The sequence below is a fragment of the Arvicanthis niloticus genome, chromosome 2, assembly GCF_011762505.2.
Source record: "Arvicanthis niloticus isolate mArvNil1 chromosome 2, mArvNil1.pat.X, whole genome shotgun sequence".
In the NCBI taxonomy this organism is placed as follows: domain Eukaryota; kingdom Metazoa; phylum Chordata; class Mammalia; order Rodentia; family Muridae; genus Arvicanthis; species Arvicanthis niloticus.
This window is the reverse complement of record NC_047659.1, coordinates 41188221-41211444: the sequence shown is the minus strand read 5'-3', so window position 1 is coordinate 41211444 and position 23224 is coordinate 41188221. Positions and strand designations below refer to the sequence as shown.

At 39.3% G+C, this 23224-nt stretch overlaps 1 protein-coding gene across 3 annotated transcripts in view; it reads left to right on the top strand.

Moving 5' to 3' along the window:
• The first annotated feature begins 13494 nt into the window (after positions 1 to 13494).
• The window catches only part of Slc38a11 (solute carrier family 38 member 11), a 48847-nt gene continuing 39117 nt past the window's right edge, over positions 13495 to 23224 (top strand). The window contains exons 1-6 of one of the 3 annotated variants that reach the window (XM_034495939.2): positions 13495 to 13830; positions 14250 to 14370; positions 16294 to 16368; positions 19504 to 19638; positions 21254 to 21319; positions 22531 to 22637. In XM_034495939.2, coding sequence (XP_034351830.1) covers positions 13792 to 13830; positions 14250 to 14370; positions 16294 to 16368; positions 19504 to 19638; positions 21254 to 21319; positions 22531 to 22637 — 543 coding nt within the window. In that variant the 5' untranslated portion in view covers positions 13495 to 13791. Of the gene's footprint in view, positions 13831 to 14247; positions 14371 to 15871; positions 16369 to 19503; positions 19639 to 21253; positions 21320 to 22530; positions 22638 to 23224 lie in introns of those variants that run through there. The other 2 variants (XM_076928831.1, XM_076928830.1) reach the window with 2 other exon arrangements.

The following is a 23224-nucleotide window of genomic DNA, read 5'->3' as shown; positions in this document are numbered from 1 at the left end:
GAGAGAGAGAGAGAGAGAGAGAGAGAGAGAGAGCAGTAATGTTTAGTCTAAAGGAAGACATGCGCCGTCATTGTTATATACACTTAATTCAGAGAAGGAAGCTTTAGGAGCAGCTGTAGTGACAGATGATGAGACTGCCATTGATGTACAGGCAACATCTCAGGGATGAAAATTGTGGCCTGTTGGAAAAGCCACAGTGCCAAACTAGAAAAGAACCCATCACTAAACTGGGTTCCATGTACTCTGAGGTCTTTTCTGTAATGATTTATTTTCTAGGTATTTATGTTTCTGTTTGTGTGTATATGTGTGCAGGAATGCGCACATGCATCATATGAAGGCTCTCACATAGGTCTGTTTCCACTTCATATCTCTGTATAGGAACTGGATTTTATATCCAATGTCAGGATGTTAGGTTTGCCTGTTAATTTTTATCTTTGCTGAGCTAGGTCTTATACTTTTAGTCTTTAGTGTCCCTGACCACCTACCCCAGGCTCTTTTGATCACATGTTCCTCTAAAGTGCTCTATTTCAGTTTCTTGTTATAGTACTATCAGTCTTAATACCTGTTAGCCTAGCCATCTCTTAATAAAGGTTGAATCCAAATGATAGAATAACATACCTTACTTTTAGAGCCTATAGCATGCTGCATATACTGGACATGGTGACATGTTCCTATAATACCAGTACTCAGCCTAAGGCAGAAAGGTCATGAGTTTGAAGCCATCCTCGGCTACATAATGAGACCCTGTCTTGGAAAAAAAAATTGTTATGGTCAATTTTGATGGTCAACTTAATAGGATCTAAAATGAGCTGGGAGTCTTGCACCTAGGTAGGTCTACAAGGGTATTTCCTGAAAGGATTAACTGAGATGAAAGGACACTTCCCCATTGAGGGCAATAAATTCCATGACTGGCCAATATAAAAGGTCTGAGTGAAAAGCAGAATTTGTTTGCCTGCCTGCCCTCCCCTCCTTCCTAATGAGTACATCTGCCTTGCTGCTGTTTTTCTTTACTGGCATCATAACCCAGGTTCTTCAGCCTTCCAATGCTGTCTGAAGACAAACAGATCTTCAGAAATCTCTTGGGCCTTCAGCACCATGTCAGAATTACTGAGATACCTAGTATGGTGGATTGAGCAGCTACATACAGACAACTTACAGACCACCATTTTTATACTACCCAGTCCATATCATCTAAGATAGTCTAATCCATAGCCTGGTAATATATAGCCATTCTCTTGGTCATGTTCCTCTACTGAATTCCAACTGATTCAACTACTAACTAACAATTATTTTAAAAAACAAAACACACACATCAATTTTAAATGAATTCAGAAGATCTTATGGTATTTTCTTGTCAACACTTTTGATTTTTCTAGACCCGTGACTACAGTGGGTTGATTAAGAGGAACTATTACATTTTTCTAACTTCCTACACAGAAAACAAGTAGATAAGCCCATAGACTTGTGAGTGTATGATTTATAACTTCAGTTCTAAATCAGTGGGCATCATTAGTTGTTTTAAAGTATGTTTCTACTAAGCATAATTCTAAGATAGATGGCCTGCACTGAGGTTGAAAAGAGCCATTGACTTCATCCCTTAATGCTTAGATACACAGATTAAAATTAGAATATGTATTCATAGGCACCTCGAAACGCATGTCCCATTATAATTGGTCCATTTTCATACACTGTGAGTGAAGAAGACATTTTACCACATTCTGTAGGGAACTGATGAAGTTCTGACTAAATATGTATTGTTTGACAGGGGGATGGCCATATCAAAGAGCAATGCCTCAGCCCCATAGGACTGGCAAAACCTTCCCCAGATGAGGCTCAGAGGAATAGCAAAGACTCCCTCAGTCCAACTGTGAATGTTGATGGCATATGCAGAAAATGTCCACCAGAGTTTTCTGCTTCTAGATATTTATATCCTGAAGACTGCTCTCCTACAGAGACTGCTCCTACCAAGATTAGTTAAACCTGCCTTTGTGTTCAGCTGTATATAATAATAACCCCACTTCCATGTTAAACCGTATATAATAAACACAGGGAGCTTCCAGCATGCTATGGCTTCTTCATTAATGAGTACAATCTAACCAGCAGCATCTTTTCTTTGTATGTTCAGATATGTCTGTCGTTTCCTCATTCCTTGGACACTCCAGTTAGGTCCATCTCCAGAGACATGGGAATGCAGCGATATCCTCTCATTTCATCCTCACTAACAATGACATTCTATTATGTTTGAGTATATAACAGTACTCAACATTAATCTATTAATTGGGAACATTTAAATTGTATAATGATTTTATATTAACACTACCCACCTTTTAAAATATTTTGAGACAAAATCTCTTGTCACAGCTGTGGTAGTTTGAATAAGAATGCCCCCACCAGCTTCATTTATTTAAATGCTTAGTCACCCGGAAGTAGAACTGTTTGAAAAGATTAGAAGGATTAGAAGGTATGGCCTTGTTGGAGAGGTGTGGCCTTTTGAAAGAAGTGTGTCACTAGGGGTCAGCTTTGAGGTTTCAAAGTCCAAGGCAGGCTCAGGCTCAGCACCACCCCTCTCCCTCTTTGTTCCCCTCCAACTGAAGTTTATGGTATAAGGCTCTCAAATACTTCTCCAGTGCCACATGTGCCACCATGCTCCCCACTGTGATAATGGACTAACCTCTCAACTATAAGCAGGCCCTCAATTAAGTGTGGTTGTTGTTGTTTTAATGAGTTGCCTTGGCCATGGTGTCTCTTCACAGCAATAGAACAGTGGTTAAGACAGTAGCCTAAGCTAACCTCAAATTCACAGCAATCTTCCTACCTCAATCTTCCAAGTGTTGGAATTAAAGATGTGATGTGCTGTGCATAGCTCTGTTACCTGTTTCTAAAATGTATCTTTTCCCAGGTATGGTGGCACATACCTTTAATCTCAATACTTGTGAGGCCTAGGCAAGCAGATTTTATGAATTCTAGATGATATTGAACTACACAGGGAGTTCCAAGCCAGCCAGGGCTGTGTGGTCAGTCCCTGTTCATCCCCTTCCTAAGAGAGAGAGAGAGAGAGAGAGAGAGAGAGAGAGAGAGAGAGAGAGAGAGAGAGAGAGAGAGAGAGAGAACAAAGAAATAACTTTTAATAATTTGTGTATATATCAATAAACAAACAAAATAGGCAAATAGGCATTTCTCAGCCTCTCAAAAGAGACCCTAGAGGCATATGAGTTCACAGTTCTACAACTTAAGTGTTCCTTATTGCTGTCACACTAAACTTACTGCCACTTAATGCCCACAGTTTTTCCTAGAAAATTCCTCTGAGAACATTCCTTCTGTTTGATATATTTTTAAGACTTTTATTTAATTTTATTATTTGTAAAAGGAAATTCACAAATCCAACACAGACTCAACAAGAAAATTTTCTACAAATAAAATTGTATTACTTTTGAGTGGGTCATAGTGGCATACGCCATTTTAAAAAATAATTTTTATTTTTTGAGATTCTGTCATTTCTCCCTTTCCCTCTTTTGTATGTTCCCTCTTATTCTCCTTAAAATTCATGTCTCTTTTTAAAATTGTTGTTACACACACACACATATATATATGACATATAAATAATAAATATATGCACAGGATAAATAGATAGATAGATAGATAGATAGATAAATAGATAGATAGATAGATGATAGATAGATAGAATGCACCTACTTCCAATTACAGATCTCTTGGTTATCACCAAGATATGCATTCTACTACAGCATTCTTAGGGATATATATATATATCTCACAACCTGCTCAGTCTCTATAATGCTACCTGAATATATGTTTTTAGGGATGGCCATTTGGTATCAAATCACCAATTGGTGTCCTCTTTCTTATAGAAGACTATTTTGCCAACTCTCAGCATTTCTTAGTTTTGTTTCTTGTATTTATTTGTATAAGGTTGAGGCCTTGTGGTCTTTCCCAGCATGTCTACTTTTTTCCTCATTTGGATCATGTTTAAGGAGTCATGTTGATGAGACTTCCAGAGTGTTCCTTCTCTGATTGCAAGGAGACACAATCTCACAGCAAACTTTCAGTTCCTGTGGCTCTTACAGTCTTTCTTCCCCCTTCTAGAATGATCTCTGAGGCTAGTATGCAGGAACTGTGCTGTAGATGTATCAGTTGGAACTGGGCTCCACAACTCTACATTTTAATCAGTTCTAGTTTCATGTAATGCTCTCCATCTGTTGCAAGGAAAATTTTTCTTGGTTAGGGGTGAAAACTACACTTGTCTGTACCCAGAAATGGTTTAATAAAGTAGTAGTTGAAGGTTCTTTTCCAAGATCCATGGCCACACTAACCCTGGGTTGGCTAGGTTTCCAGTACTAGGCATGGTTTCAATTTTAATGAATGGAATTCCAGTTATAGATCTCTTGGTTATCACCAAGATATGCACTGCACTACTGCATTCTTGGGGTTATCATGCCATGCTCTTCCAGATGGTTCATAGGCATCATAGCTGGATAGGGCTCCTGGTTGCTTCCCTCCTTTGGAAGCTTAAATGGCACCTTGTGGCACCATGAAACCTAGTCCTCAGTGAGGACTGAAATGGAAACTTTTGGTTTCTTTGGAATATCAGTTATAGCAAATGACGTTTTCCTGGGGTACACAGGTGAAAGGATGTTTTGCTAAAGCAGACGCGTGAAAGGATATGTGATATTTAGAAATAAGATAAGTATGACCCTACAGACCGTGGGAGCTAGAGCACTGGTTTGCCTCACTCCGCCTTGCTAGTCTTCACTGATGACACACATGTATTAATTCATCTTACATTGCATTGCTGAGCTTCCCTTGTGGTGACTCCATAGAGAGAAACTCACCAAAGAACTTCTTGTGAGGTTCCTGCAGCTTCTTGCTCATTGGCAAGCCTCACAATGTCTTCTGGATTGAGTGACCCTTGCTGATCCATTTGTGGTGTCTGCCAAGTCAACTGGACTGCAATGGCTGATTAGTGTTTGGTGTGTGCTAGTGGACTGGACTGAGAACAATGAAGATTGGAATTGCCCCAAAGAACTATTTCTAAACAGGTCCATTTCTCCCTGTTTCCTAGTAACTCTTCTTTCCCACTACTTCTGGTGTGTTTGGTGGGTGAGAGGGGAGGTTGAACATTATTTATTAAAGTAGGTTGAGAAAAATATATGCCTACAGAGGAGGCTTTCAGTTCAGCTCAAACATGAGTCTCCTGCGCCCTGTGTCTGAAATACATAGCATCTTCAGCAATAGGAGGCAGCGTGACAACACCAATTGTCTATAATATTTTGAAAGTCTCTTGGACATCCCTGACCAACAGTTCAAAAGGAGCCTTCTCATTCCTGATGTTAGGGTTTTTGTTAGATAGTCTATGGCTCTTGGGGATAGCATTGTCAGCCCAGACAGGAAATTTTCATCCAAATTCTCCCTCTCTCTGTCTCTCTGTCTCTCTCTTTTTCTCTCTTTCTCTGTGTGTGTCTATATGTATATATTCACTTACATACATTATAGGTATTTTTAGATAGATAGTTAATCATATGCTTCCTTATGACTTTTCCAGATAACCTTACTATTAATCTCCTCTCCTTGTTCCTTCTGTATTAATCTCCCCCTCCCCTCCATAATTCAATCCCTCTTGTTTTACCCAATTTCCACTTCAGATCTTTAGTGCACTGCTGCTTCCTTTCTTTGTTCTCTCCAAACCTCACCCTGCATTGGACATTAGTCCTTTGTATTTTCCTGTTTCTTCCTCAATTATTCTACATTATATATTTATATCTGAAGATTTGGAGCTAGGAGCCACAGATGAGAGCACAAAACATTTATCATTCTGGGTCTGGATCACCTCACTTAATGTCATCTCTTCTGGTTTTATCCGTTTACCTTAAAATCTCACAGCTGAAAAGAATTCCATAGTGTAATGTGCATTTGGTGCATTTTTAATGAGCAACAGCAACAATATGAATCACCACTGCATGGATTGATGAAAACAATTATAAATCCTTCCCTCAATAGAATTACTATTCCCACAGACATGACCACACATACTTTTAGCATGAAGTAAAAAATGAATTAATACAGCTCGGGAGTAAACAAAATTACTCAAATTCAGAAAAAAGGAAATTGTTTTGAGTTTTATTCCTCCGATAAAACACAAGCCAAAAGCAACTTGAGGAGTAAAGGATTTATTTCATCTTATATTTCCACATTAACAGTTTATTGCTGAGGGAAATCTAGATAGGAACTCATCGGGAATTTGGAGGCAAGAACTGAAGCAGAAGTCGTGATGGAGTGATGCTCACTGGCTTGCTCTGCTATCTTCCTTATACAAGCCAGGAGCACCTGTCCAAGAGTGGCAACATCCACAGTGGTCTGGACCCACCCACATCAGTCACTAGTTGAGAAACAGCTCCACAGACATGACCAAGGCCAGTCTGATGGGGGCAATTACTCAGTTGAGCTTCCTTCCTCCCAGATTTCAGTTTCTGTCAAGTTGACTAAAGCTACCAAGCACAGAGATGTAAGTAAGATTTGGAGCTATGGGGAATGCTTGGCCCATGTGTCTGTCACTGGGAAGATTTGAGATTATAGTCACAAGGTTCTTTGGTCTCTTTACTTGCATCCCAGTTTTAGCACCACTTGCCATTCTTTATGACAAACATGTTTTGGCAAACACTATGTATAAGAAGACAATGCTCTACTCAGAGAGGATGCAGCCATAAGTGTCCCCAACTTTCTATTGTCAAAGCTCCACACCACTCTCTACTTCACTTGCTTTACTTTAGTTGAAGTCATCACAACTACTCTCTTGTGAGTTCTTAACCAGCCCATCCTAGCAGGTAATAATATCCTTTCATCTAATCCAAGACTACTTTGACAAGACTAAAATGTGGCAAATTAAACTTTATTAAATCCAAAGGAAACATAGGGGTAAGCGATACATATGTAAGCTCTTAATTACCCCAGTTTAACATCCATAGATCCATTTGACTAAGACATATTCAAAAGCATACAGCATCTAACTTCACTCCTTCCATCCTGTCACTTTGTATATGTGTTGAAAAAAATTATTAATGGAGAATAAAAATTAACATTTTAAAGTAAATTTGTTTTGTTTTCTCACAAGTTAGTTTGCATCGCTAGTCACCTGAGAGTGAGCATCAAAAGGCCAGGTAGCCATCTCAACTCCTAGAGGCTAAGAAGTGTTTCATCACCTTTCAAAGAAAAAATTTAAAACTATAACAGGAAAGATCAAATGAGTTCAGATTACCAGTAGAAATACTCCCCACCCCAAAGCTATAATCTCCATGTCTACAAGAAAGTCATACCAACACAGCAGCTGACACTGAGAACCCACTTGACGAATCAGAGTGCAGTTTCTCCAAGTCAGACTCGCATCCATAATGGGAGCAAGATTTCTCAGTACATCCCAAACCAAGACTTGGCCAGTCACACTGATCACATACCCAAGTTTCTCAGATAAAACCCACATGTGACCTGCAGATGGGGATCCAGATGGAACCTGCAGAGAGTATTCTCCCAGCTTTAGAGGCCTGGAGTTCTTATCAGTTTGTTGGGGAGGCAAAACTACACACCTCAGAATTCCATGGTTCATAGATTATTACTGATGCATGCAGGGGTGGGCTGTTTGTTTTTACTAATGTACACTTTAAGAAAACAAGCTGATGTCTCCTTAGAGGTCTGTCAGAGTCTGACATATTCAGAGGCCGATGCTCACAGCTAACCATTGAACTGATCAAGGGGTTCCCAATGGAGGAGTTAGAGAGAAGGAGCTGAAGGAGCTGAAAGGGTTTGTGGGCCCCATGAGGAGAGCAACAATACCAACCAGCCAGATCTCCCAGTGTCTAAACCACCAGCTTGAGAGCACATAGGGAGGGACCCATAGCTCCAGCTGTCTATGTAGGGGAGGATGGCCTTGTTGGGCATAGGTGGGAGAGGAGATCCTTGCTCCCATGAAGGCTAGACGCCGAGTGTGGGGGAATCCAAGGGTGGGGAGGTGGGAGTGAGGGGTGAGGGGCACATCCTCATAGAAGCAGGAGGGGGGGGATGAAATAGGGGGTTCCTGGGTGGGGGAGCGGAAATGGGGTAAAGGGATAACATCTGAAATGTAAATAAAATATCAATAAAAATTTTTAAAAATTAAAGAAAAAAAAGAAAGAAGACAAGCTGAACTATCCCATGACTTCTGAAAGGAATTCTATTAAAGACTCATTCCTGGTAGGACAGATGTAGAAATACCTAAAGTGAACAAATCTTCTTTGACTGTTAGGATTATAATATTAATATCCTGTGAGGGTATATTAAGAAATGAATGAATGCAAATGATGGAAGGCCTCAGGTTAACTCTGGTTGAGACAATATTGAATTTATTTCTTCCAAACTTCACATATCTATTGAACATCCAGATATTTGACTTGTTGTTTTGTTATCCTTGGTATTGAGTTTCCAGCAGATGGCTGCTTCAGAACAACACTCCCACTGTGGACATCAGTCGAGTCTCTAAACTTCAGTTATAAAAGCAAAGGAGAAAAAGAGGTGTGAGCATCCTTCCCTTTCAGAACTCCCCTTCCACCTGCATCTCTACATGCTCATAGCCAAGTACAGGTGAAGTCAGAAATTCCAACTTTCCTAAACAATCCTTAGAACATCTCAGAGGCACTCTTGGTGGAAGAGAAGAAATCCGATTATGCTGATTGTTTTTAGTCAGCTGAATACAAACCAAGGTATATGTGAGAAGAAGGACTCATAACTGAGAAAATGCCCCCATAAGATTAGCCTGTAGGAAAGTCTCTAGGGTATTTTCTTACAGGCATAATATTGCTGCGGACTGTGTAAAGGTTATCTTTGTATTATTAAAATGGTGATTTCTCTGCTCCCATATCTGATTACAATCAAGCCATGGCATTGTAAACCTTATTCTAAGAATCTCCGGTCGGTCTCAATGTTGTCTAAACATTGCTCCCTTATTTAGTCTCTGATTTGTCAATAAAAGCTGATCAGCCAATGGCTGAGCAAAAGAAAGAAAAGGGCTTCCAATCCCAGCTAGGGGAAGGGTAGAGAGAGGAGGAAAGGGGCCAGGAGCAGCATGGGAACACACCTGAAGCAGAAAGCGCCAGATCAATACCAAAGTGCAAGTATCTCAGGGATTTTGGCTGGGAGGTAGCCAGATTATCTTAGAGGAGCAGAATAGATTAATAACTGCTCGGCTATTGTGCTGTAAAGCTTAAATAAATAAATCTTAAAGTCTCTGTCTCATTTATTTGGGAGCTAGTACAGACTTTAAAAAAAATTATAACTTTTAAAATTGTATGAACATTTTCTTGATCGATGATTGATGTGGTAGGACCCTGCCCACTGTGACAGTGCCATATCTGGGTAGATGGTCCTAAATGGTCCAAGAAAGCAGTCTGAAGAAGTCATGAGAGAAAGCCAGCAAGCAACTCTGCTCCTTGGCTTCTGCTTCCTGTGTCCAGTTCTTGGCTTATTCCCTTCTTCGGCTTGACTCCCTTCAGGGACAGATTGTTACCTGGAAGTAGAAGATAAGATGAGTCTTTTCCTCTCCAGGTTGCTATTGCCCAGGGTGTTTTATCTCAGCAATAGAAAACCCAACTTAAGACATAGATCCTTCCAGCTAGATAACAGTTGGCCCAACAAAGTATTTTTTCTGTTTAGGTACAGTTAACACTCATGAAGGTTTTATTATAGCCCAATTAGCAATCCTTTCCTTACTCACACCTTAATACTGTCAGAAAATGTCCGATTAACCATTAGAAAGAGCCTTCTAAGTCCAGACTTCTGCCTGGCTGGACCTTTGTCCATAAATTGTAAGAAAGCCATGGGGTATTAGAAGTTAACTAGCCTGGATTATAAAGAAAGAAACGAGAAAAACAATATCCTACACGAGCAGCAAAGTATATGCTTTATATAATTGTGTGATTCTATAAAAAGCTCAAATTAAGGCTTTCTATATTCCTGAAAGTCTGGTTTGCTGGCCTCAGTCTGGTGCTACAACAGACAGATTCAATAATATTGGTGGTTGTTTTTCCTTTTGCATGTGAATATGTACTTATCCTACTGAGAAAGCACTATATAATCTGTCTAAACCAAAGGGTTCCGAAGCATTAGTTGTGTTTACCTCTGTGGGGGAGGACTGTCAGTGATTCTGTGTTGACTTTTCCATCTTCATATTTTCTCATTGAGAATCTAGTACTTTTGAAATACTAACAATGATTTTGAAATCATGGAAAGGTCCATTCAAAAAAAAATCATTAAAATGTGTAAAGAAAGATTATTCAACAATTATTTATGCATATATAAACCAATATACACATATACATACATAGTATATACATACATACATACATCTTATTTTAGCTATGTATTTCTTTGTAACAAACAATTGTAAAATTAGTGGCCTACCTAGAAAATCAAGAACACTTGTTATCTGACATTTTCTGTGTATCAGGAATTTAGGAGCAATTTGTTTGGACAGCCTGGCTCAGGAGCTACAGTTAGGTTGCTGTGAGAGGCTGCAACTAGGACATTGAGGTTGAAGAATCTTTATGTGTCAGCCACATGACACTGTAGCATTGCTTAGTACATGAGCCTCTCCATTCACAATTAGAATTCCTAATATGACCAAAGCAGCAACTCAGTGGCCACAGACACTTCTGTGACTTGGTGTCTGAAATGGTGTACATCTCTGTTATCAAAAGCTGGTGATTGGAAGGATCATTGAGCCTTGTCCAGTCACAAAAATGAATGAATGAATGAATGAATGAATGAATGAAATGGCTTTTCGACAGGAATATGAAAGAGAGACTTTATGGACATATTTTAAAACTAACATACTCTATGTTCTCCAATAGAAAAATAAATACATAGACAAGCACACACAGTTTTCTTTATCTTAAGGTTATCTTTGGAGCAGAAATAAGACAATTTACAAAACTATCCATAATTTATTTTTTGTTTTCTGTTCCTTTAAAATTTTAGTTATTGGGGTGGGGGGCAAAGAAGAATGCACATCAAGGTGTTCTTGGGGAGGCCAGAGAACATCTTTCTCTCTTTCAACCACAAATTGCAGTATCAGGATGCAGACACCCCAGGTTCTTGTGGCAAGCTCTTTTACTGATGAAGTCATCCTGCAGTCTCTCCTCTCCACTCTTTTTTTTTTACACTCCAGATTTTATTCCCCCCATCCACCCTCCAATTGTTCCACATCCCATACCTCCAACCCAACCCCTGTCTCCACGAGTCTGTCCCCACCCCCACCCCCACCCCTGAGTTAGCACACAAAGTAAGGCCTTCATGATGCCACATTCTTATGTCAGTCCACTTCATTTTCTTCATCCTGTTCTCTACTGTCCTTCTCACCCACCCTTCCCCCCACCCCCGCTAGCCATTTTCTTTTCCCTTTATTTCATACTCTTTTAAAATGAAAATTTTCTTTTTGATTGGAGAGTTAAGTTTTACACAACGTTTCCGTTTATAGTCCCAATTATTTGTGGTACCCATGATAAAATTAATAATAATTTCTTCTGTCTGCCTTTCTCATTTTATAAGTCTCACTTCTAAGCCACACCTTTAAGTCATGCCCTTAGGTCTTATCTCTAAATCTGATCTCTAAGTCATACCCTTAAGTCTCACACCTTTAAGTCTCACACACCCAAGGAAAGATCCTGGGTATCTAAAACAAGATGTTATCAGAGTGTGCTCAGCTGTTGTAGGCTGTTGTAATCAAGTCTCTTGTCAGGGTATATGGCTCAAGATGGCTGCAAGGATGATAGCCGCCTTCTGTCGGCTCCCCACAGTAAGCTAAACTTAGAATTGGTAATCTTAGAACAGCTAACCTTTCTGTTAATGAATACGAGATATCTGTCCACTTATACCTTATTTGGTATCCCTCGATTGTCATGACTGCCTCTGAAGAGATTATGTATAATTGTGTACTTTGCTGCATTTATTACTAAGGATTTGTACACTTATTACTATACTGTATATTCACTGATAGTATTATATTCTTTCAAATTGTATTTGATTGTTTATTATTGTGGTACAGAAATTAGCATACACTTGAGCTAGTATTATATCTCGTCATCTCTCTGTGTTCTTTCATTAAATCAAATACTTTCTCTAATTCTGTAAGTTGAAAAAAACATTACAGTGTTGAATGTGGTTTACAACATTATAGACCATTAATGAGATGTGTGTGTGTGTGTGTGTGTGTGAGATGTGTGTGTGTGTGTGTGTGTGTGTGAGAGAGAGAGAGAGAGAGAGAGAGAGAGAGAGAGAGAGAGAGAGACTTATGGTTAATACTTATGAACGATAAATGGAAAAATATTGATAACTTCAGGAATTGGTTGACTCTAGAGCTGTGAGGAACAAGGAAAGAGAAGTCAGTGGGGTTTTTGCTGTAACTCGAGTGTTCATTTTCACAAACGAAAAAGCAGGGACAAATGTTAGAACTTCATCAGTTAACGGTACAGAGAGGTGGAGGATTTTTAAATACCTCTAGTTTTTCTAACCTTGTATCTTTCTTGTGCATGTTGTGTAGGTATGTGTGGTGCCTATTTGTACATTCATGAAGGCCCGGGACTGAGGTGGAGTTCTCTTCCATCAGTTTCAGTTTTGTTCCCTGGGGAAACATATCTCAGTTTAACCCAAAGTTTACCCATCTGCAAGCTTAGCTGTCCAGCTTGCTCTGAGAATTCTGTCTCCATCACACTCACCTGGCAGTCAAGGGGTTCGAAGAACCCAAACTCCAGTCTCCATGCTTTCATGCCAAGGTGCCCGCAAAGCCACCGCCCCAAGTCCCAGTTTTTTTATATTAAAATTTTTTCCATAATTTTAAATAGTCACAAAAATAAATAAATAAATAAATAAATAAATAAATAAATGAAATAACGAACCTCTCTGTTTGGTTAGCATCTATGCATTATTGCCATATTGCCCTGGAGGATGTTCTCTACCATCTACGTGGCCGAGAATACTTCCGGTCTGTTTCATCCTGTTTAATACAAAAGGAGGAATAGAAGTTTATTTAAGGTTCTTCCTAGCCCAGATATTCTAGGTTCCTTCACTCTGTTGTCCCCTGCTCGCCCTTTTCCCTTCTTAAAAGTTCATTACCTGAATCCAGTATCAATCTATCTTGCCTTTCTCTTCATGTCTCCTTTTCTGAAGTTTCCAGGTCGCATTTGACTAAGGCATGCACGACAAACAACCTGGCTAAAGTCCCAGGAGCAGTGTTTTATTTTTTGCTTTCTGTTTATTTCTTTATGAGGCTTCCAAATTCTACTTAATATAAAAGTCCTAACATTTCACTGTCCTTTTCTATCCAAGAACAGGTGTAGAGGGATGAACACCCGGTAAAAAAGTCAGCCTGTGGTGAAGAGGACTGCTGAGTTGCTGGGTTCTTAGCTGGCTTCAGACTCTGGCATAGGAACAGACAGAAGCAAGGGAAAGCGCTGTGGAAGAGACAGGTTGTACTTTTGCAGTTTCAGAGAGAGCAGTGAGCCCTGAGTGAGGGAAGTCTGGCCTACAGGGTTGGAAATATCCCACAGCATCCTAGCCTGCAGCAGCCAGCAGGGTGTACCCGCCCCCGTAAAGGCGGAGACCTCTGAGTGCAGCCTAGCGGCACAGCAAACCCAGAGACCTGCTTCATCCGCTGCTCCCTCCATCTCTCTGGTGAACTTAACTGCAGGCAAAAAACGGCAGGAGAGCTTGGCCAGGTGGGAGGCTGCTTCCCAGCTCCAGACCTTCCTTTGCTCAGACATGAGCTATCAGCAGCCACAGCTGAGGGGTCCTCTGCAGGTAAAACTGGCAACAGGGGCAGTAGCTGAACAACTTCCTTAAGTTTCAGGCCGGGGTCTTGGTTTGGCAAAAAGGAGTAGATCTGACTTAATCTGACCTATGCCCATTTGGCAAACATTTTTCAATAACATCAGTAACCTCTTTAATCTCTTAAAGTCATGTGGTTGACTCCTAACAGACTCTGGAGTTGGTTCAAAGCAGTTGGGCAGCTCCAACATGGAGACTGGTGGAAGACTTAAGGAGAGACTTTTAGGTTCTTTTGCCCATTCTTGTTTTCCCTGCTTACTGACGTATTAGTAACCCTATAGGCATAACTCGATGTCATTACTATGTTTGAATCCTGCATTGCTTATTTGTCTGACATTTTTTTCACTATCAAACTAGTAAATATTTAATCATTATTTTATCTATTAAAATAGAGAGAGACAGACCCGAGTGACAGAGAAAGCCTAGTCTCCGGACATGAACACCAAGGGAAATCGAGTCAGTCTGCAGCTGTTTTCAACGTAGTCAATTCTGTTATAGGATCTGGGATAATAGGTAAGCCACCTGTGTCTGGTTGGTTCTGTTTATGAAGTAAAAAGACAAGCTTTTCAAGGTGCTATTATTATGCTAACATTCGCTAAAACTTCTATGGGGAAATTGCTGGTTTTCTTCCATAAAAGCCCTTCTATTTATTTTTCCCATCATAGTAATGTTCCATTCTCTTTATGGGAAAGATGCACGGCCTCCCTCCACAGCAGACAATAGCAACCTCCAGTTGGGGAGAATCTGCACAGGGGCCGGGAAAACAGGCTTTCCATAGATTGCCTGGTCAGTTGATCATGTCAACTAATGCATTTGTTTCTTCCTTCTGAAAAAGAATGTATTACAAACATTATCTTAGTGCCAGTGTGAAACTTGCAGATTCCTGCATATATTATGTGTACAAAAGTTTAATGGGAGACTTTTAAGAATCCTATGAAAATTAAACTAGATAATATCTCCTTATGCACCTATGTGATATTAAATTTAAAATGTAAACTTATGAAATGTATTTTTATATCTAGTCATTAATATAGTTCATTACAACAGTGCTTAAAATTCGTAAGAAAGCCCCTGTTATTCAATAAATTAGAAGCGAGGGAAAGCTTCTGAAAAAGTAAAAACTTTAAAAGGTATTGCATTCCATTAATAGAAGCAGTATTTTCCAGTGTTTATTATTCTTTTTGTAGTTGGAAACATTCCATTTCAGAAAAGTCAGAGAAAACAAAAACCTATCTACTGCAATGCCCACCAAATATGTAACTTTTTAACTACAAAATTTCCAGATTTTAATTTACTTAAAAGTATCAGTTTATCAATGGGTTATATAATGCCTAGTGCCCACAGAGGTCAGTAGAGGATGTCTGATTACCTGGAACAGGAGTTCCAGGATGGCTGTGAGTCACCATATGGGTGCTGAGAAATGGGTATTTGGTAAGAGCAACAAGTGCCCACTGCTGAGCCATCTCTCTAGCCCCTGAGTTAATTTCCAGGTTTTTTTTTTTTTTTTTCTCACAAAGTGTTGTGATTTCTGGCTCTACGTTAATCCATATACATGTTTTTTTTAATGAACAATAATTTGGAGGTTCCTGAGATGAAGCAGAAGCAAGCAGAGACACATGCTTGTTTAAAAGCCTGTCTCTGCGTATCATGGGAGGATAGACAGTTCAACCTGACAGAATTCTAGAATTTATTCCTGATGTGAACACTCTTCCAGGTTAATCCAGGTCGGCGATGTCAAAATGTTCCCCTTCACTGCCCACAGCAGAATTATTTAAAAGAGAAACCTTTTTTTTTTTTTTTTTTTTTCTGAAAAAGAGATGTTCTAGGTAGAAGTGCTTAAATTATTTTACTTTGGATATTTTATAGTCTATGATCTAAAATGACCCATATGTACAAAGCAGATAAAAAAAAAACAATGTTATAAGCCCCATTTAGCTTGAGAAAAAATAACTTTGTTTTCCTGTTCCTCCACATTCTCTCTATTTTCTACATGGTCCCCCCATTTTGGCTCCAGAATCAGTCTTCTCTAAGATCCTACAACTGTTCCCTGGTGCTTTCCCTCAGCAGCATGGAAGGAAGGGGCCTTCGTCCTCCATGGAGACCAGGGCACTAACCATCACCCTGAGATAAGCATTGTTTGTGTGAACTGGAATCAGTTTTTCATTTGCTGTCTTTTAATCCTTCTTCTTCATCTCATGTGCTTGCTTTCTTGACAGGTCCTTAACTTAATGTCATTCCATCCTGAAATAAGTGCTAATATGCTAATATTTGATTTTGGACTACCATGTTACAGCTTGTTAATCACTTACATAATTTATCTTACCTTCTATATATGAATTGTGAGAGTTTTTTTGTTTGTTTGTTTGTTTGTTTGTTTGTTTTGCATCTTCTATATGTCTTTTTAATGTGAGGTTGGGGCATTTTATGTTTTTCCAGGATTGCCTTATTCAATGAAGCAAGCTGGATTTCCCTTGGGACTACTGCTTTTATTCTGGGTCTCATACATCACAGGTAAATAGCATATAACTACATATCTCTACAATTTAAATTGTGCAATGACTTCTTTACTTACATAATATACCCTGCAATTGGATTTCCTCCTTAATTAAGAAGTGCATCAAAGCATCCTAAGGAATTTAAGCACCACATCTGAGGAGATTTTGCTTTACGTCCTAATCCTTTAAACAGATTAGTAAAAGTAGCAGGCTGTATCACCAAGCCTAAAGCTGGTCATGTGCCTTTTTCACTTCAAGCAGAGCATGGTATATGAGAAAGTCATTTCAAGACTGGTGGCAGCTGAGAGGACACTGCTCCACTGGGCACAAAGCAGAGCTGGGTGGCAGGTGCACGCAGATGGGCAGCCATTGCCAGCTGTGTTTGTGTAGGTGATGCTGGGGTTTGGGTGTTCGAGTGGCAAGGCTGGCCCCTTCTCTCCAGTGCGCTCTCTCTCTCTCTCTCTCTCTCTCTCTCTCTCTCTCTCTCTCTCTCTCTCTCTGTGTGTGTGTGTGTGTGTGTGTGTGTGTGTGTGTGTGTGTGTATTTTCCTACACAACAGAAAGCTGCCTCTAGATCACTCCTCACTTATGCAACATCCATTCACACCCACAGGTTGCCACTTTTCATGTAAATGCAGGTTCAGCACTCAGACCACCTCTCCTTGCTGTGATCCAGCCAGTCCTGCCATCCCAATGGCTCACTTTGTGAAACAGCACCTTTCCTCTGGCTTAGGATCACTGTGGAAGAGCCAGCAGTCATTAACAGATGCAGGGGGCTTTGTTTCCATTTTTGTTTTTGTTTTGCTGTGGTGACAGTTATCAGTGGTAATCTAGATAGATGCCTTGTACCAACTAGTGCAAAACCCCTCAATTGTCTCCTCTCTGAACCTGTGGCCTGGGCCTCAGGAAACCCCCTTCCTATGAGTTTATGCACTTTCCCCAATCTCTAGGTTTACACAGGATTCAGACAATTACTATTGACAACCCAGAAACTAGTCAACCACACAGGGAAGGGGTAGTGCATAGGAGGTACACTTGGGGCTCCAGATATACACCATGAGTCCTGGGGGGTTGCTAGTCCCCACCTAAGACTACCTCTTTGACACCTGTTTCCTCTGCCTTATTCATTCATTCCATGAAGTGTGTGTGTGTGTCTGTGTGTGTGTCTGTGTGTCCATCCCACTGAGTTTAACTACAGTAGCTTGCATGAGCAGAGGCAGGGGTTATTAATAGAATAGCAACTAACCATTGACTACACCACTGAAGAAAATGATAGCCTCCCTTGCTGCCCAGCCACCATTAACTGTTCATGGCCCCACAAAGAAGAGTGAAATCTCATAAGCCTATCCCCAGTGGGCATGATGCAGTGTTAAGGGACCCCTATCCTGTGCAGGTGATAAAGAATTCATGAGTGCACATGTGTGTTGTGTCCAGAAGACACAGTTTCACAGGATCTCCCCTTCTGCTGGCTCCTACATTCTTTGTTTCCATGTTTTACAATGTTCCTGAACTGTAGAAGGAACAATAAATATGACCCACTCTCAGTTGTGATTCAATGCATCAACTGTCTCCCACTGCAAAATGCAGCTCCTCTGACCAGGCCTGAGAGAAACATTAATCTATGCATATGAATACAAGTATCTTTAAAAGCCTGGCCATTTTTTAATTTCCTGCTTCCCAGTTAGCCCTGACAAATATTTAATTTTCACCCAGGTGCATTACCATAGCTTTAGTGCATTGTAAATACGTAATTATAAATCAGGAGGCAGAGATAATTAAACATCTCACCTGTGAATCAGGATTGGAAGAAAATGAATAGTTTCATAAACCCATATCATATTACACGTAAATAAATCATATTGGAAGTAGCATGATCAGTTGCTAGCCTACCCACAATGTACAATCTCAACAAAGTCGTGCATTGTAAGCTCACTATCAATAGTAATAATTGACCAAGACATTTACTAACAGTATCCAAATCCTTAAATCATTTTAATAAATAAAAGATTCCCTTCACAAAAGCCAAACAATTAATATCTCAATATTCATTTCCTTTCTTATGTTTTAAGAGCAAAATATGCAAATACAGTGTATTAATTTTTTCTTTAACACTAAAATTGTTTTCTAAATGGAATCAGTCTTTGTTTAAAAGCTACAGCTCTATTGGACAACATGGCAATTAAAATCTTAAGTTTTCAAGTTAGGCTGTAATTTAAATCCTGGGTCCTTAACCCTGTGGTCCTTGCTAGCCATTTGACCTTATGGAAATTACTTAGGAACACTACAATTAAGTGGTGATTTATCTCTAGATTTCTTTGAGACAAAATCTCATTTCCAGGCTGGCGTCAAACTTGCTATGGAGTAGAAGATGGTCTTGAACTTTCTATTTCCTCTATCTCCTGAGTACTGAGATTACAGGCATGGGGCATCGTGCCTAGTGTATGTGTTGCTGGAGATTACACACAAGGCTTATATACGTTAGACAAGCGCTCTATAACTGAGCTACATCTCCAGACATCTACAACTTGCTATGTAGACCAGGCTGGCCTCAAACTCACAGAGATCTACCCACCTCTGCCTTGCAAGTGCTAAAGTTAAGGTGTGTGCATGTGTGTGCATACATGAATATATGTGTGCGTATGCATCACACCCAGCCTCCTTTGCTTTCCTGAAGCCTCTGATGAAGCCTTCAGATCAACAGGTAGTAAACCTTAGTTGTTCTACTGCAAGAACATTGGAGACTCCTAATCTCACTCCTCTCTGCTACACCTGGGAGGGGGATGAGAACACATTCCAAGAACAGTTCTGTATTTTGGAGGAAACTGAGGTCTCAAGACCCTTGTCTTGTTTTCTTGGCATCTTCCCAAGGCACTGCCACAATTCCATTCTTGGACCATGTTCCAATATCCCAGCATGGTGTCACTTCCTTATAATCAGCACTCAGCAGGTTGAGGCAGGGAGATCAGGAGTTCAAAGTCATCCTTGGATGCACAGCAAGTTTGAGATCAGCCTGGGCTACATGGACGTTTGCTTTGAAGACCATTCTCTTGTTTCTTAAGACAATTCAGCTGAGGCACACGAACGCTTTATAGCAAATGCTTTCATCAAACACATTTTATATCAAATGATTTGTGTTTTTTTTTTCACTACAGACTTTTCCCTAGTTTTATTGATAAAAGGAGGAGCCCTCTCTGGAACAGACTCCTACCAGTCTTTGGTTAACAAGACCTTTGGCTTTCCAGGGTACCTGCTGCTCTCTACGCTACAGTTTATGTACCCTTTCATAGGTAAGACGGCAGTATAGACAGATACCACAATAGTTGGTACCAGCATGGTCTGTTGTGAATGAGTAACAGTAGCTTTAATAGATACTTGAGAGGCATCAAAGACAATTAGTAGTTGTAGTGTTGTCCAAATTAAGTGTTTCCGTATTAATTATTTTCTTTCTGATTTTTTTTATACTTTCAATCTATTCTGTGAACATTTTTTCTAAAATGAATAGGAATTTGGTAAATGTTTTGGTTTTCCCTAACTGTCCTATTTTCTCTCTCTCTCTCTCTCTCTCTCTCTCTCTCTCTCTCTCTCTCTCTCTGTCATTATAATATATATAAGTATATAACATATATACACACATACACACACACATATATATACACATGCATACACATATATTCATTCATGCACACACATACATGCACACAAACACATAGTTATAACCACAATGATTTGGGATTTAAAATGAGTGACAATAAGTCTCTCTTAAGGCTTAATACAGTTATTTTTGTTTTATTTTGTTTTTTGAAAACTTAAGGATTTGGGGAACTGTGTTTGTATTACAGTTGTGAAAATGTTGCCCACTCCTTCTGCAATAGATAAAGTGTTCATATAAATGAATGACCAATTTACTTCATTTATAAAAGATCTTATTCATTCTTTGAGAACTTCAATGTTGACTTCATATTTTATATTAAAAGAAAAGAAGCTTGGAGTAAGTCCACATGTTCCCACAGAAATGTAAAAATATACTCCCTTCAAAAGCCTTGCATTTCTATTGAGTGCATTTTGAGGGGGGTGCCTTTAAATTTTACTATGGTTATTTGATTTCAATTTAAGCAGGACACATATGTTCTTGAAAAAGTGTTTGGAAACTAACCTTCAACAACAAAATAGATCACACTTTTAACTGAGTGTCAAACTCAATATTTGAGAACATTCTAGGATAAACCAATTGTAAAGTGAAAAATCTTCCTGAAGCTCAAATTGACACTCTGATGTAAATCTATCAAGTGTAGTACAACCAATTTAAGCTCATCCCCAACTAGTTTACAAATAAATGTGAGTCAGACTATGGTTATTTTATTTGGCTTTGACAACTACTGGGTTGTCACCCCTAATCTACTCTTCTAACTGCTGGCCTGACTACCTCCCTAGTGGTGTACCCCAGACACTTGCTGTTTCTCTTGGCCATGTGCTCATCTTCCATCTCCTCTCATGGTAGCTTCCTCTCTCTCCTTCTTCCTCCTCCTCTTCTCATCTCCCTCCCCCAACCAGGTCACTCTAAACCCACCTACATCTAATCCCTCCAGTAATTGGCTGTAGCCAATTTTATTTAACCAATAGTTTTAAATGAAGGAACGAGGTTTGTACAACCAAAGCTTGCAAACATGTGAAGTTACTCCTAGGCCTAGACCTTTGGGTATAGAATTTATCATTATACTACATAGCAATAGAACAAACCTCAACAATCAAGTTATATCCTTAATCTGCACATACTAGAAAGTATATGTAATATGTGTTTAAAATATGTAAAAATTTAGAAACTAATGTCTGCTGGTGTTTAGAGTATGCAAGATGAAATATGTGCAGGCTTATTAATGACCATTCTTGTCCCTGTGTTTCCAGCTATGATAAGTTACAACATAATAACTGGAGATACTTTGAGCAAAGTTTTACAAAGACTCCCTGAAGGTAGGTAAAAATGAGAAACGCGATGGGTTTTTATACGCTTATGTTGCACAGCTATATGTAATTCATAAACATTTATAAATAAAATATTTGGTGAAGGCATGCGCTACCTCACAGACTTCACAATTCCCATGATCCACATCCATCCCAGGCCACAGATCTGTACTAGCTTTTAAGTAATTTGTTAAAGAGTTGCTATTTTTCTCCAGACATGGAGGTGCATGGCTTTATTAGTTCTAACACTCCAGAAGCAGAGCCAGGTGGATCTCTGAGTTGCAAGCCATACAGGACAGCCAGGGCTACACGAAGAAACCCTGTCACCAAAAAAAAAAAAAAAAAAAAAAAAAAAAAAAAAAAAAAAAAAAAAAAAAAGCTAGTTTTTATAAACTTCCATCTTCTTTATTTGTAGTTTTGCCACCAAAGAACATGTAGTTTTCTGAGTCTTGCTTCTTGCACTCAGCAGGTTGTAGCTGAGATTTGTTACTCCCTGGGGCTCTATCAGAAGTCCATTAATATTTTTGTTGTTAGGAATATTCCATACTATGGACATACAAAATAACTAGTACGTCACTCAGCTAAGAAACATTTGTACCATTTCCATGGTAGGGCAATTGTGCATGTGTCACAAACCCACTTCCTGTTCAGCGTGTCACCATGTCCTGGTTTAAAGAGTGATTTGGAAGGCATGTGCATGGTTGCTTGTAGTACAGGAGCAGATAAGCCGACTTCAAGGCTATTGGGGCCGGAGAGATGGCTCCCTGGTTAAGAACATTGACTATTCTTGCAGAAGACCAGGGTTCAATTCTTAGCACCTCCAGATGGCTCACAACCATCTGTAACTCCTGTTCCAGGGATCCAACGCCCTCTCCTGGTCTCCCTGAGTACTAGTCATGTCTACAATGCAATGACATACATATACCAAAACAGCCATGCACATTAAATAAATAAATACATGTTTAAAGAGGCTAGTCATAGCAGTGTAAAGTCCTATGTCATCTTATAAAGTACAGGCTCATTTTTGAGTTATTTTGTCTTTATATTTTGTGGTATGTTTCTATTTTAACATGATCTTTCTTGTTTATTAACTCAAAATAATCTTTATACATGAACTATGTTTTTTAAATTCATTGTCCATAATGAAATGATTAGGTAGTTAGTATGTCACCCATGTGTTATTTATAGCTGCAAACTAAATAATATTTACTATATTTTAGTTGATCCCGGAAGTTGGTTTATTAGTCGACACTTCATTATTGTGGTTTCAACAGTTACATGCACTCTGCCTTTGTCACTGTACCGAGATATAGCAAAGCTTGGAAAGGTAATTTTTGCATTTTAAAAGTTTATTTATTTTTGTTTTTTATGTATATGAGTGTTCTGCTTGCATGCATGTATGTGCACCACAGGCTTGCAGGAGCCAGAAGAGAGCAACAGATCTGATGGAACTGGAGTGTTTACAGACAATTGTGAGCTGCCATGTGGGTGCTGGGAATCCATCCCAGGTCCTTTATAGGAGCAACCAGTACTCTTAACCACTGAGCCATCTCTCTAGCCCCATTTTTACATTTTAAATAGCCCTTAGCTTTATGGATCTATAGCCTATTCAAGTTACAAGTATGCTTACATACAAGTCTGCTAGTTACAAGTACGCATGAGCAAATTGTGATTAGCTCATTTGAGAAAACCGGTAGTTAAATGTTAATAAAATATGTTTTTCCTTTTTCTTCACTAAAGTAGGTAACATGATATCAGACAGTACTTTTAAACTTAGAAAATATAGAGAACTATATTTAAAGCAAGTCTACTTTATTAGAAAGTGTCTCATCCTCATCATTGATAATTTAAACACTTAAACTAAGCATGACAAAGAAATGATGAGCATTTGAAGACATAAAAGCTTACTCTGTT